Here is a 16,801-nt window from a genome sequence, read left to right as displayed (position 1 = left end):
TCTCAGTCTGACGAGTAAGCCGCGTTAAAGGGGCTACTATCTTTACAAACTTGAACGAACCTCCGGCAGTGACCGGCCAATCCTACCTCTGGTAGTCGCCCTAACCATGGTTATCAATTCCTCAGCGATCATCTCTTCAGTCTTGTTAGGATCCTCCACGAGATCCTTCTCAACAACAATCCCTTCTGGGACAACATCCTCAACCACTACATCCTCAATATGAATATCATCCGGTCCCTCATTAGGGTATTCCATTGGATCCACAATCCGATCCCCAATCAGTAATAAATCATCATCGCGCTGTTGCTCCTCAACCTCAGGGTTCGGAGTCCCGCTACTATATACGATAATGAACTACGCTTCTATCACGATATTTATAAGGGTTCCCATAAGGGTTTTAACTGTCAGTACTACATTAGGTAGCCTGGCTATGAACTTGGCAAGAGTTCTTATTATTTTAGTGAACTTATTATCTTAACGTCACATCATCTCTGAGGTTTATAACACTTAGCTCTGATACCATTTCTGTAACACCCCCAAATCCGGGGTCGGGGATTCGGGTTGTCACGAGTTCCATTTCCCTTATCAATACTTAATCTTAACAGTCAACCAACTACTAAGTACTGTGACCCCACAATACACACACACACACCACACGTTATAGTCTCAGAGATGAATACCAAAAATAACACAAGTCATTTTATTCCACAATTATAAGTCATTACACCACAAAAGGGTTTCTGAATAAATTTACATATTATTTGCCATTATTATAATTCATAAATGTACATAAGTCTGGTATAACAAAAGTTGAAAGCCTAGCCTAGTGGTAGCTCCTACCTCAGCTACAACGGCATCAACGCCTACAAGAAACTGCAGAACGTTTCCTATCCGCTCACTAATTGGAAGCTTGATCCTGTTCATCTTTTCTATCTGTTGTTGTGTGATGAAAGAAGAAAGCAAGGGTGAGCAACAAGCCCACCGAAATAATATGTATAATAATTAACAATATATGAGCATTCTCATAGTACTCATGAAAGTCTTGGTCAAGAAGAAATGAACCAAGTTGATATCTTAACGCGACCAAGTCGCAAAATATTCAGTATATAAGTATATATACTTTTCATAATCTTTGAAATCCTCTGACATGTATAATATACACAGAGTTCCATTTTATATCTGTATAAAAATATCGTTGTAAGGTGTTCTCATATATCTAACCTTGTCTCAACGTTTTTCTGAAAATCTTTGACATGCATAAGATAATCATTAACCAGATATAAGTTGAAAAGATGAAGTTACAAGATACCCCAATATACTTATATCTTTTCCAAATACTACTTGAACTACCACCGTTCAAGTTATAATTAGTTTCAAAAGTTCATCACACAGATGAGACTACAAGATAATACTTGAATAGATTCAATCTTTGAAATATTATTGAATGAAATGAAGTTACGAGATACTTCATTAAGTCCCGATATATATATATATATATATATATATATATATATCCATATATATCTCTCATACATTTCCTGAAAACCTCTGTCATGTAAAGTATGAACAGAGTTGCAATATCCAATGAATTTGGAAAGAAAGAATTTTGGCATAAACCCGATATCTTGCTGATCAGGCAAAGATACCGATAAATAACCTTTTCTAATGTAGATGGATGAATTCCTCGCCGGTCATCACCCAGGCCGCATTAGGACCTCGCGCTAGACCGTTATCCGGCCACTCACGCGTGGATGGACTGTCACCCAGCCTCTTACACCTTCATAGACCGTACCCCGGCCTGTCGCTTATGCCGACTCAATTAGATGGACTTACTTCCCGAACATTGGGCAAGTAATCAAATTGTTTTCTCAAAACAGCAACCTCGTTGCGAATATAAAATACACCACAGAGCCGGATCCCTAAGATTTTTGAGCGAATATTCAAGTCTCCTTCGAAAGGAAGATCTTAAATCTGGAAACGAGTTTTTGGGATCCGCTCTAACTTTTAAAATCATTTTGAAGACTCGAAAACATTTTTAAGAATGTTTGGAGTAATGCTGATTTAATGAAATAAATCAGTCCCGAAATATTAGAAAATATCTGAATATTATTATTTAAATAATATTCCCAAAAGTATAATCCTTCTAAAAATAATTGAAGTAAAAGTTTTAAAACTCATACTTGAAATGAATAATAAATAACCAAAGATATACTTATACGAAAGTACGATCTTTATTTGAATAATCGAAAATGAGTTTGATTATCGAAACATTATTCTTTAATAAAATAAAGAATATTATTTAATAAATAAGCGGATTTATAAGTCCTCGAATGAATATTCAAACTAATATTCATTAATTAAAATAAAGTTATCGAATAAACCTTATTCGATTAATAGTTTTGAAAACTATATATATATAGATATATACATATATATATATATATATATATATATATATATATATTATACTCGGGAACATCGACTCCCGGTTTAGCAATATGTTCACCTTTGGGTCCCCTATACTAAGGGTATACGCAACTACTGCTTATCTCTAGCATAGGTATTACGCAACTTATAAGCATTTGAATCAACAATTAGATATCAAGATTACAAAAAAGACATGCATATATCCCATATCAGCATGCTCCAATATATCGCAAAATTTGCTAATAACAATCATGCACTTATCACAAGATAATGCATATACATATATTTACATCACAACAACAGTATAACGGGTAGAAAACTTGCCTGAGCGACTGGGGGTGATAAATGGCCTGGGACGAGTCTGGTAACCTATAAACAACATATAAGTTGGAATTAAACCAAAGTCGCTTATGAATCTATACTTTAACCAATTAGACTCTAACACTCACTTTGCGCTCAACGATTCTCTTAAGTCGCTCGAGTACCCTCGGCTCCACCATTTTTAATAAATTAACCATTAAGGGTTTTAAGGCGATTCTTTCGCGAGTGTCTTACCAACTGCCTAATACACTTTACATAAATGTTTCATACTCCAATTAGTCATTTAAGGGCATTAACCAAGGTTTCAAAGTAAGGCGAGGGGTAATAGTTCGATCGCGAAATGCCGTTACTTAAAACGGTCGTTTCTCCTAAACCGTACATCGGATTCAAATGAACCACATATCAAAACGAAGCTCGTAACATGAACTATCTAATCATGGCAATTGTCAAAACCTAACAGTGAGTTCACGGGTCCTAATGTTAAGAACAAAAACAGTCTAGGGTAATCGGACATTACGACGGCTATGTTTACGCGATTACCAATTTCGTACAACTCCAATTCAATTCACAAACAACCCACAATCATCACCATTCCACCATCATTCAACCACAATACAATATCATTCAACCATAACTCAATATCTCAACTTATTCATCTAAACCAAGTCAAAAATGTGGCCAATAACTTTAAATCCAACAAGTATCACTCCTAACTCCAAAATAAACAAAACCACTTACTAAACAAAGCTCTAAACATGATTACACACCCATTACACTAACCCATCATCTAAACATTAGGAAATCCAAACAACAAAACTTAAGACTAAGATCATGAAGAGTTATACCTTCCTTGAAGCTTTTAATCCATGAAAGATCCTTGTAATGCCCTTGGAAGCCTTAATCTAACCTCCTACAAGCTTGATCTTTCAAAGAAATCAAGAACACAAAAATTAATTTCAAGAAAGTACTATTCACCATCTTCTTGAATGATTTATAGGAAATGCTAGGAAAGGATTTTGAAGCTATGATTCCTAGCTAGTATGTAACTTAACTAGGAGAAGCTAGGATAATTACCTTGTAAATTAGCAAGTTGAGGAGCTTGGACTTCCCATTTCTTAAGGAAGAGGCGGAGAGCTCTTGCTTGGAAAGGTGGAGAAAATGTGTTTTTGTGATTTGTGATTTGTTTGGTTGGTTATTTTGCTTTTGTTTTGTTTAATTATCTTTTAACCATGTAAAATTGTGTGGCTTGAAATCAACCACCCATCCTTCCCTTTTTGTCATGCTTAGGTCATCAATCCTATGTCATCTTCCCATGCTTGTCCTCTTCTTATTGGTTTGATGACATCATCGTCACTAACCTCTTTGATTAGCTCCTAATTACTTGCCTAATGACCGCTGATCTGTTATGCGGTTCGCTTAACTTTCGTTTTCATTTATCGTTTGAGGGATCATACCCGGGATCTTATTACTTAGGTTTCCTTAACCTTTCTCAATACATTATATTCCTTTTATGATCCTCTCATATAATCCTTGAATTTAAATCCTTTTTATTCTGTTATCTTATACTCAATTCTTTCTGTATCTGGTAGATTCCCGGGAAAAAATCAAAGTGTTCGAATTTGGATTCTGACGATCTTTACATACACTTATATACCATATAGAGTACTAATAAGATCTCAGAAGATCAATAAAAGAACCCCTACATAGTGTGGTATGAAAAGTTTTCTTATTCAGAATAATCAGCAAAATCACTATTCATAAGAGTTTCAAAAATTCCAAAAACTGGGGTTATTACACCGAGCCTCCTCAGCAATTTGGGCATCCCTTTCCATCTCTAGCTTCAGCTTTTCAGCATGCCTCGCTGTGCTCGCACCCAGAGCCGCCCAATCGAAGTCAGGAACCTTCTTTATAAAGACTTTCATAAAATTCCTGGCCCCCAGGTTCCTAGCATCAGCGAGGGCGGCCTCATGGCCCTCGGTCAGGGTAGAAACTGACCCCTCCAGCTCGAGCATCCTCTCCTCGAGGCTATCCTTCTCCTTCTTCCACGCCTCAGCGGCCAGGTCGTGAGCCTCCTTCTGCTCCCTTAAAGCCTTTTCATGGGCAGCATTCAAGTTAAGTATCTTCTGATTATAGCTGTTTACCAGCATAACTTTCTCCTGCCCATGCTCAGCGACCTTACTCTGAAGAGATTTGACTTTAGACTCGAGCTTTGTGTTGGTCTGTATGAGGACTCGCATCTCTCGAGCCTTAGATAACTGACGATAGTATACTTCGGCCGCGGCTCGAGAGAGTGCATCCTGGTTGACCTCGAGAGCAGAGGAAGACCAATCCTTTAAATCCTGCTCGCTGATGTAACCTTGAGCGAGCCGACCGAATGTGGTCGCAACCATGTTGGCAGAAGAAGAGGTGGGAAGAGGAGCATCAGATGGAGCAACCTTCTTTGGCTCAGGCTCGCCAGTTTTCCCTTCTTTGTGACCTCGATGCCTTTTTAGCCGAGGAGAAGGCCCTGAGCCTTTGAAATGCTCAGGAAGGGTCCTCATGCGAGCTGGAGGGGGGACTTGAGAGTGAGCCCCTGTGGTCGCTGCAGCGGGCTGAACAGGGCCTGAAGCTGCGGTTTGCTCAGCCTCTTCCATGAAAGGGATAGGGGAGATGGCCATTTCTGAAAAAGAAAACAATGAAGTGATAGATTAGTCAAGGGAAAGAAGCAATGCGAGCAGATAAAAAATGCAAAAAATGAGAGTGTAATGTGAAGTGAGATGCAAAACACGCGACCACACGAGCTCGCGCATGCGAGTAGACAGGCCCGCACAAGTGGGCCCGATGTTCTTACCCTTTCTGGCTCTCTTCTTAGATTTCTTCTTTTGAGGAGTCAGCCTCACCCCGTCCTTCAAAAACCCACACGCGACCAGATTCGAGGTCGTTATGAGTTTTCGAATATACCTGTCCGCCTTAGGAAGATCTAGGAGGCTGTCCGCATTTATTTTTTCTTACCCCACAAGGACAGTGCGAGGCGGGGTGGCTGGAGATAAAGAAAAAAACATTTCTTGTTAAAGGAAGGAATGAGGGTAGAAAAGACGAGAGCGGCCAGGGAAGACTTACATGGATTGTAATAAAAATGAGTCTAGACTCGAGGCACCTTGTGGATATAGAAATAAGGGCTCTTCCACTTCCCTGAGTTGCTCGGCCCGTTGTGGATGAGGTTCTTTTTATTGAAGCACGGCCAGACAGAAGTAGAAATATCCAAAGTCATTAGGAGAATACTTTAGATTAAGGAAGTAGCCTAGCTGCCTCATTGTTAGAGGGGGAAACCCACATTTGCTGTACATGATGTACAATGCAAGGGCGACCAATATCCATTCGGGTTGATCTGCAAGGGTGCGAGCTGGTAGTACTCGTAGACATCCTTGGTGAAGGGATGTAGAGGAGAGGAGATTCCTAGCTTTAGAAGGAAGGAAGACAAGAGCATGCGAGGCACCCTGCCTCCATTCTCTGGATGGTTGAATCTGTAGCACCTCATATGAGGCAGGGGCAAGACAACATGGCCCTCGAGCTGGAACTGCTCAATATGCTCGGCCAGATGTTTCTGAGTCTGCGAGGTAGGCAGGTCGCGGCAAGCGAGCACCTTAACCTCCTCATTGACAGTCGAGCTCTCCTCCCCATCAGGAATGTTCTGCCTCTTAAAAACAATTTCACCCTCCAGCTTGGGCTGGGCAGGAGGCACATAAGGCTCAGGAGAGGCCGCGGGGATGTAATTATAGTTATAAATCTTGTACTGACTTGTAACATCTGCCACCTCCTCGCTCTGAGGAGAGTCATAGGACCAGTGTGAGCCGTCCTCTTCACCCTCGAGCCCCAAGATGGGGTATTCAGTAGCTATGGGCTCTTTTCCTTTCTTCCTGGTGTCATAGTATGCACTCCCCAGGTCGCTGTCAGTAGGTTCTGAGTCAAGATGAATGAGGTCAAGGTTGTTAGCTGCAGCTTGCCTCAGGAGGGCTGCCCTCTCTTCAGCCATTTCTTTTAAAATCTCCTCAGCTCACTCTTTATCCAAGGGATCGGGCTCGCGGTTTAGCAGCTCTTCTACCCCAAGGAAGGCTGGTATATGAGAGAGGTCCACAGGCCTATCTCTCCAATTATAGATATTCTTCTCCCTGGTAAAATCCTCAGGGTTCGGGTCGAGGTGAATATCAAGCGAGCCGGATCCGGCTTCTCGCATCGAGTTCTCAACTCTGGCAATGTTCAAAGCCCCTTAAGGGGTGATAGCTGAGCCAGGAGAGATGGGTTGGCTAAGATGACCAGAAAGAGAAGTCAGCTCACGTTGAAAGTCCTTGGAGCCTCGCTGCTCGGGTGGATATTGGTTAAATGGAGACGGAGTGGCTGAAGAATGAACCGGGCTAGCAGAGGTGTGAGCCGGGCTCGAGGAAGAGCGAGACGATCCATAGGAGTGGGCTGAAGACGTATTCGAAATCTATAAAAGATGGTGAAAATTAGTGTGTGGCCCTAAAAAGAAAACAAAAGCAGGTACGGGGTCGCACCTAAGTGTCCTCACATCTCACACGGTATCGCACCTAAGTATCTAAGCAAGCAGATGGGCTCGCATCGCGTATTGTGGTTGTGTGTGAGTTCGTATTGAACAGCTGGTGTATGCTTGCATGGTGCACATGAACAAGCATGAATGAAAATGGGCTCGAATCGAAGAATACCTGTTGGAGAGGTGTATGAAGATCCTGGTGAATCTGTGCTGGGAGAATATCGCCGCCGGTAGACGGTTCTTGTGGAGATGATGATCTTCACCGTGGTAGATCCTTGAGCAAATTGAACAGCAATTCGAGAAGTATTTTTGGAAATGTGAGAAATGAATTGAAATCTCACGTATTTATAGGGAATAGGAGAGAGAAAGGGGAGGCGACACATGTCACCATCTTAGATGACGACACGGATCCCCACGCCAGCTGTCCAACGGCTGTCAAAATGAATGTTAAATGAAAGGCGTGCGAGGCGAAGCACACGAGACGGTTTAGTGCGGTCTGGTGGGCTCGCACCTGCGAGGCCATGAAAAGCTAATGTTGGAAAATTCCTAGCCTCAAGATGCGACCAGGAATTTTGGGGGGTAGTTGTTATGCCCGCTTTCGGTCATGGGCCCTAAACAGGTCCCTATAGGTGCATTGAATGGCTGGACTCTCAGGTGTGGGCTAGAATCATGGACCAATGTGACTTGGGCTAGAACATGCGGGCTAGGCTCATGACATGCGAGCTGGGCTCATGACATGCGAGTTGGGCTCGTGACATGCGAGTTGGGCTCGCACCTGTAAGGTAGGCTCATACTTGCCGACTAGGCTCTCATACGCAAGGTGGGCTCAAGTGACTTCATGCGAGGTGGGATCGAGTGACAGTACTCGAGTTGGGCATGGTTGCCCACACGCAAGCTGGGCCCATGAGCTCACATCTAATGGAGTTGAAGATAATATTGTATTTATTGATTAAAAATGAAGGCGGTGCGGGCCGAGGCCTCCAGGCCGGCCCGCATTAGAGGACTTTGTGTTCGATATGGAAAGTGGCTCATAGATGACTGAGTTGCTCGTAAATTTCGGGGCCGACACGGGTTATTCCTATAATTATGGGAAGAGATACGGAGATGCCGTGAGATTATAGGAAGCGTGTGGAGCCGGTCGAGATTTACGTGACTAATTGGCTGAAGGCCTGACTTTATCGTGGGCTTGGGCTGCACGGGCTGAAGAGTCCTAACCCTAGCCTATGTGACTTGTTCTCCAAGAACTACGTGAGGCTTGATCCCTATAAATAGGGTACGTAGGCACCTGTATGAGACATGAGTCGACACTTGATAGAGAATAATAAACCCTATTCTTTCTTAAGGAGTCAACATACAAGCTCAGCCACCACCAAACAACCTTCCTCCGCCGTCAAACACCGTCCTTGATGTTTGATCCGCCCATTAACCTCCACAACACTATTATACGAAATTCTCCCTATAACACCTCCATTTTAGCCACATGACTTTCATGTTTATTGAAAGCTTCTTTAATAAAACTCCTGCTTTGATGTCGCACAACTGATGGATCAATGCTGATATACACAGCCAAAACCAATTTTTTCATTATTTCGGAACAGGTGTAGATCTCTACCAGCTCATCAAGGCACCAACTTGAAGAAGCATAATTTTTAGAGAATACAACAATGTAAATCTTGGGTTCCTGAATTGCTTTTTTCCGTAGTAGACATTGTTAATCTTAGATTTACACAAAGATTCCGGATGCTAATTTATTTGTAAGCATTATCTGATGTAGTTTAAATCGTTGTCTTCCATCGAAACAGTTAGATAATAATGTCCCAACTTTTAAATAATCTCTTTATATTATAGCTCCTAATGCGTGATTGCTACAGTTACCACACTGCCTAATAATTTGACCTCAAAGTTCTAGCTTTTTACAGAAATGACATTGATGAGGTAAGCTGCCTACACTTAACTTCATTCCCCCACGTGCTGTTTCCATCATGTCTTTTGTATATTATATTCATTAAAGGACACTTTGCTTATGTTAGAAGCTTACCTGGTTTACATCTTTCTTATAGATGTTTTACTCTTTTCAAATTTGAAAACCCAGCCTCCACCATTGTATATTATATTCATTAAAGGACACTTAGCTTATGTTAGAAGCTTACCTGGTTTACATCTTTCTTCTAGATGTTTTACTCTTTTCAAATTTGAAAACCCAGCCTCCACCATTACCGCTCTGAGGAACCATGAACCAGGTTATACTACGGCATATGTTGCCTTCTTACTTATTATTTCTTGAACTGTTTTTTAAAGAGTTTCGCTTTGTTTACTTTCAGGATGTTGATGATCGAAGCGATCGTTCGTGGCGTTTATTCATTTCTGAGGATATGATAGAAGGTTCCGCTACTTCTCTACCGTATCTCTTATAGTTTTTCGCACACACTGTGACCCAGCTTCTAACAACGACCTCCCTTTTCAGGTTCTAAGTCTCTTAAAAGGTGAAAAAGACGTGTGAGGATGAACAAGGATGTTAGAACATGTTCGAACAATCACACGCCGGGAACTTCCCCTTTGAGTATCAACCCAACGTGTACATAACTGTTGATTGCTTATGTGTTTATCATAGATTGTTAATTGTTGTGTTTAATACTGTTGGTTGATTGTTAATTGTTGTGTTTAATATAGTAGTTGGTTAAACTTTATTGAATCCTGTAATATAGCTTTCCGTTGATTGATTCTTTGATATGTGGTTTGCCACTAATTATAGTTAACACGAAAACTAAACACGTACTCGAAAGTTTTAACAAAGTTGTTGAGAATAGTAAGAACTCTCCCTTATCTATTTTGACACGAGTTGTGCCCACTGAAGTGTCTCAGAGAACTTCTGAACAAGGTCTTCCCACCTTTTTATTGTTATGTTACATATCAGGCCACCTTCATATAATGTTAAAATCAATTCTCACCAGTTATTGATTCCAAACATAAAACCTGCAGGACCAAGCATCGTAGATATAACTACGAAAAAACCACGTACTAGGACTTCACTATCGAATATCACAAACATACCATCTTCTACAAAGTTTCCGCAACAAAGAGAGAAACGCAAGGAAAAAGTAATGCACAATGACTGGGAAAATATACCGCTAAAAGATTGGAGTCGTAATCTTTTTGAGGAGGAGTTTAGTAAGAAGCCTAATACTGCAGAGCATCTCTATGATGATAAAGGTTGTATTAACTTTCAAAATGGCAACAAGACCATAATATTTGTGTTTTATTGAACAAGAAATTTTTACTCCTTGCATTACAGATGAGACAACAATGGAAGGAGTGTACTTCTCAGATGATGGTTTATTTGATTCTGAATGCTCAGATGGTCTGTCAAAGTCGTGTTAATCATTTTTTAAGCCTGAACTTTATTCATCGAATTTCAGAACTAATGTTGCCTATATGCTGCAGATGATATGCTGGGGTCAACCATCCATCAGCAAGACTACTCTTCTGAATCAGAAAGCGGTAATATCACTGTGACTTCAGAATACAGTTTAGCCATTGATCAATATAGATTTGGATTCAACTACTTAATCATATCTTTGTCTCCCTTACAGATGAAGAACATTTTTCAAGCCCTACTACAAACCGGAAGACGAAAACACGTGGTAATCAGTATGTCATACCTGAAGAGTATGCAACACTTGGTGCTCCTTCGTACAAGTGTATTCACTGCCATGCTCAGCTTTGGCACGAGGAGCGTGTAAACAAAGTTGTTACCAAAGGGACTCCAATTTTCTCCATATGTTGTAAGAAGGGTGAAGTCAGTTTACCGAAGACTCCTCAAACCCCAGATTACCTGCTATCACTCTACAATGATGAAGCAAGAGGTCGTGATTTTAAAAGAAGTATTAGATTAGACAATGCAATGTTTGCATTTACATCTGCTGGGGGAACTGTAGATCATTCCATTAATAAGGGCAGAGGATCATTGCATTGAATAAGGTTGTTTTCCTAAAGCTGTACTAATAACATATTAACCGTTCCATTTGAAATACAAAATTAAATATTTTGCTGAATAGTCGAATAAGGTTGTTTTGTTTTTCCATATAATGCGTACTCAGAAAAACTTAAACTAAATCCAAATAAAATTTCAACATATAATATTTAGTTTACTTTACAAAATTAATTATCATTTTTTATATCAAATTAGTATAAAATACATTTTAATATATTTCATACTAAAATTAATGAAATAATTTTAGCTATTACGACAAAATATGAATATGGACAAAATCTTAAAAGTACCACACTTTCAAAAAATAAATAAAACTTTTATCAATAATAAAATAAAAGTCAAATAAACAAAATTAAAAAAAAATATGCCCTTAAGAACAATAGTTGTTCATATGCGTTGTCTTCAGCCCAACCTTTCATTCTTGCACATAAACCCATATACTCATCCACACCGTTCAAATATAAAGGCTGTCTGAATTAAACTCTTCCACTACAAGCTTGATATTATTATAGATCTGAACTGCAATTAAGTTGGCTGCTCTGTTCTACTTAATTTCAACCTAATTCTACTTAAAGCGAACAATTGTAAGTTATATCGAATTCTGCTTGTACATTACCTATCTGTAGCCTATTCGATGAATTGAATAACTTATCTATAGCCTATTACTTCCTAAAACTGTTAGCTTTGTAATAATGGCAGTTGTGCGTAAATGGAACTTATTGTTTACAACCCGTTGGACACTATTGACACAACAACTTATGAGTGGAAGTGTAGAGTCCGAGTTCAGTCCTTTTGGAAAGGTCAAAACAGAGAAACACAGGAGTTCTGGGGAATAAATATGATACTGATTGATGATTCGGTATTGTAACCACATCAAAATTGTTTTAAAGCTTTATTAATAGTTTGCGTACTACATTTGGAGCAACATCTAATTACTATTACTTTTTTGCTCATAGAATAACAGAATCTATGCTTTTGCATCTTCCAAACATTGTGATGATCGTTTCAAAACACTAAAGGAGGGAGACATTTACATTGTGAAGAATTTCAAGGTTAAAGACTATGTAGGAGATGAAACATCTCGGCCCGTGAGGACCAAGAACCATATTTTTTTCACCCCTCACACTAAATTTGTGAAAGATGGAACGGAAGGATTGCAAATTGAAAAGTATGCATTTGATCTTTTTGACATGGCTGAAATGGAGAAAATTGCTAATGACAATCGATTTCTCATTGGTACCGTCTGAAACATTTAATATATTGGATGGTTCGTACAATCGGTCTAACCAAATTTATAATTTTAGATATGGTGGGAAAAGTGGAGAATGTTCAGGAATTAATCATAACCAACAAAGATGAAGTCAGGAAAAGCAGATTCAAGTTTGAAATCTCCGACGGAAGGTTAGTTATTAAAAAGCCACATAAAGGGGTAGAATTATATACAAGTTTTTTTGATGTAATATAGATACTTCTTCGTAAACAGTAACAAAGTGAAGGTGACATTGTTCGATTTGTTTGGGCAACATATTGAGAAGGAACTTAGCAAGGCTGATAAAGATAATACTTTCATTATAATCTCATGCGCTAGGGTTGGTCGCTACGAAGGTGATTGAATTTAAGTTTATTTTCTAAATAATAACTTATATTCTGCAACTATTTCATTACACGTTTACAACAATGCAGGAGTGCCACATCTATCAAATTACCCCGCTACAAGAATCTTTATAAACCCGGATCACTACAGCGTCACAGAGCTTAAACTAAGGTAATTTATATACACCGTATCCATTATTGCAAAAGTTTCATTCACCTATTGAATAATGTATGCTATAGTTGGGGAAAGAAAAAGACAGCTGAATTGCCAAGTACTGTCGTTACTGTTACAAAACCAACAACTGAAGCAGAAACTATAAAGTTTCTTATTGTCAAGGAGATCAAGGCCCTGAATGCAGATTTTAAAAGGTTGGCGGTTTTTTTATTGAACGAAAATATAACCAGTAGTTTCATTTGCGTAAACTTACAGGTTGTGATACATGTTTCTTTGTACAGCCTTCAGCTTACTGTCAAGTAATTGCAAAACGGTTCAGCGACCAAAATAATTGGTATTTCCAGAAGTGTACAGGTTGTGATCTTGAACTAGAGAATGTAGGTGGAAAATTTGTTTGCTCGCAGAAAAACGGATGTGGCAGAACTATTCCATACCCTGATAAAAGGTCATTTCATAGTATTGTTCAACCAAAGTTTTTATTCACTATTCTAATGTTAAATATTATACATTTAAATGACAGGTTCAGACTATGCATCTTTTGCTCCGACGATACTGGCTCACTGGCAATTGTGTTTCCAGATGATGAAATCAGCCGCATAATCGACAAAATTGTCATTGATTTGCAAACAGATTGTGCTGATGTATAGTTCAGTTTCACTATCAACTACATTTGTATTTTATGTTGTACTCATTCTACTTCTGCTATTTTGTATTCTATTTTTAGGAAAAAGATGGAGACAAATTTCCTAAAATCCTAAATACATTGCTGAGACAAAAGTACACAATCAATCTTGTGATTACCAAAGACAACCTCACAAAAGGATCAACCATATATGAGGCTAAAGATATCGTTCAGAAAGTGGAAACTGTCGGAACCCATGATCCCAACACAGTGCGTACAGTGGAGATGAATGTTGCTGAAATGGAAGAAATCTTGGTTTTAAATGTAATCTTCGGACTTATTATCTTTTCATTTGTTTTTTTGGCTCACAAATTCATTTGTATGTTTGTTCAGGATACGGAACATGAGGCAAGAGCCACTCAAACACCCGACACAGGTAAATCTACAAACATGAAGATTAGAGCACGGAAAAAAATGGAGCCACTTCGTTTCAATGCAGAGAACTCTTCTGGGGAAAAAAATTCAAGAACATTAAATTGGAGAAAGTATGTACGAAAGCACCAAATAATTTATATGACAAAAAAAATTATTACTGCATGGCTTGACTTGACTTTTTTTTTCATGCATCCATGAAACTAAGAAAGTAGTTTGACCAACTTTTGCAATATCTCGAACTGTAGTTGGGAAATGAGAGTTGGAGATATAACTTGATGTTTTCTAAGACTAATGTTTAATGTACTTTTATTTGTGAAACAGTAGCACGGTTGTAATAATTTCTCTCGTGTTGCACCATTTGTGAAATCCTGAATTTATTACTATGGATGCGTTCAGCTATTGGTCACTTCAGTTAAAGACATTGCTGTAATGATTATTTGTTATTAGATGCAAGCCTCTCTATTAAATGCAGAGTACATGAGTTTGGGTTGCTGTATAAATTTATACTGCAAAGAGTTCACAACATAAAAATTACCACCTCAATACCCAAACAAACATAACAGATGCACAATGTCTGCAACTAATTACGACAGTGTTCAAGCTCTCGGTACTTGTAGTTATAACTATAAAATAAGAGTTAGAGTCATCAGGTTATGGCGTGGAGCAACTAGGACTGGAGAAGAATTCAAAAATTTCAATGTCATTTTGTTGGATAGCAAGGTAATATTTTAGTTCTTAGCTTTAGCATTTCTTTAGTTACGACCGTATCATGTAATGTGTGTGCTTCTTTCATGCAGATTTACAGAATTCATGCTTTCATTCCCACTTCACGCGCAGAGGAACTAGCACAAGTACTAAAACTGGGTAAAAACTATAAGATCAGAAACTTCACTGTCCAACTCTACAAGCCAACTGACAAATTCAGGTGCCTACGTAATGACCGGCAAATAGTTTTTACAAAAGACACATATGTGCAAGAAATAGCAGAAGATGAAGTTAACATTCCGCTCGACTACTTTGATTTCTATGGCCACAACCAGCTCGAAGAACTATCAAATCAGAAAACATACTTAACTGGTACAACAATAATTTTTTATGTGTTATACCTTATTTTCTAATAATATGGTTGATCTTTGGTTATTCCAGATGTAATTGGTATTGTGAAGAAACATGACAAGTTTAGAGATCTAGAAAACAGACATGGCCAAAAGCAAAAACAATCAAAATTGGTCATTACAGATGGAAGGTTACCTCTAAAAACTTTTCTTAATGCAAATGTGTAGGTTTATGTGAATAATTGTAACCAAATATTTCTCGGTAGATCTAACGTCAATATCACATTCTGTGATGCATTTGGAATTAAGTTTGAGAATGCTATGAAAGAAGCTGTTGAGACTCCTGTCATTCTGATCATATCATGCTACCGAGTGGGAAAGTTTAATGGTATAATTTATTTATTTTTTCATATTATGGCTTTTCTTTAATGCATAACACCTCAAATTCATATTTAGGGGCCTTGATCTTGGTAATGTTCCAGCTACAAGAGTATACATCAACTACAAACACCATGTTATAGCTCAACTCAGAAAAATGTTAGTATTTCATCCAATGTAATTTACATTACGTTGTGATCTGTTTCCCTCTAATGTTTTACAAAACAGGCTATAAAATCCTGAGTTTGTTGAGAAAGTTTTCACTGAAAACCAAAAAAAGAATATTGCACTGCTGAAAGTTGCTGAGCTGAAAAAAATGGGAAAAGAATACATCGGGGTCAGCTTCTTGAACAAACTATGCATTTTATGATAACTGTTTTCATCTATTATTAACGAACATCTTTTTATCTAAACAGAACAAGGTGTTAACACATATGAGAATTAAAGCTGTCGATGACACAACAAATTGGTGTTACTCTGCTTGCACTGGATGCAGGAAAGAAATCAAACAGGAGAACTCCGTCCACGTTTCTGAAGCATGCAACACGTTGGTGCCATGCCCAGAGATAAAGTGAGTTGCACATGTCAAATATTAAACTACGAACTTCGAAAGCCATAGTGATAATTTACAAAACAGTTTAAACAGTCAACTTAATTTTTGGTTGCAGATATCGCATTTCAGTTCTAGCAGAGGATAACACTGATGATGTACACATAATCTTGGGAGATAAAGAAGTCAGGACACTGATCATGAAGAAAGCTAGAAACCTTTTCAAGGAGGTTAACAAAAAATTCTAATACCATACATAAGTCGTTTGACCATAATTAAGTTAAATACTAACTTTCATTTAAAAATATTTACAAAATAAAGCATGAGGGAAGAATGGAGATGCCACAATGCTTGAAGGCTATAGCTGGAAAGGAGTATACAATCTTACTCAACATTAAAGAAATAAATATTTCAAGGTCCTTTCATGTGTATTGGGCATGCCAAATATGCACTGGATTCATCAACCGAGAAGAAAAGAATTGCCATCCTGCAGTTGAAGAGAATGCAACATCAACCCAGGTGAAATTGTAACGATCGAGAATTTTGCGTCGTAATTAAGAAAGTAAAGTATGTGTTATGTGATGAGATTATGTGATTAAGCGGTGATTATTTGTCTTATCTGTATACTAGAGTTAAGGAGCGTGGATAAAAACGTTCCAATTTACAGAGTCAGCTTAGAAGTCGAGATGTGGTGTCGGGCCGTCAGGTAGAACGGAACCCGTCCTA

At 38.6% G+C, this 16,801-nt stretch overlaps 1 protein-coding gene across 1 annotated transcript; it reads left to right on the top strand.

Annotated features, from left to right (window-relative positions):
* The first annotated feature begins 14,662 nt into the window (after window positions 1–14,662).
* Window positions 14,663–16,323, top strand: LOC141696398 (uncharacterized). The gene is made up of 6 exons (XM_074500543.1): window positions 14,663–14,812; window positions 14,890–15,169; window positions 15,239–15,321; window positions 15,376–15,492; window positions 15,942–16,096; window positions 16,194–16,323. Exons 1-6 carry the CDS (start codon window positions 14,663–14,665, stop codon window positions 16,321–16,323), a joined length of 915 nt encoding a protein of 304 aa, XP_074356644.1.
* The last annotated feature ends 478 nt before the right edge of the window (window positions 16,324–16,801 follow it).

The sequence above is a fragment of the Apium graveolens genome, chromosome 11, assembly GCF_009905375.1.
Source record: "Apium graveolens cultivar Ventura chromosome 11, ASM990537v1, whole genome shotgun sequence".
NCBI classification, from domain to species: domain Eukaryota; kingdom Viridiplantae; phylum Streptophyta; class Magnoliopsida; order Apiales; family Apiaceae; genus Apium; species Apium graveolens.
This window is presented reverse-complemented; position numbering and strand designations above follow the sequence as displayed.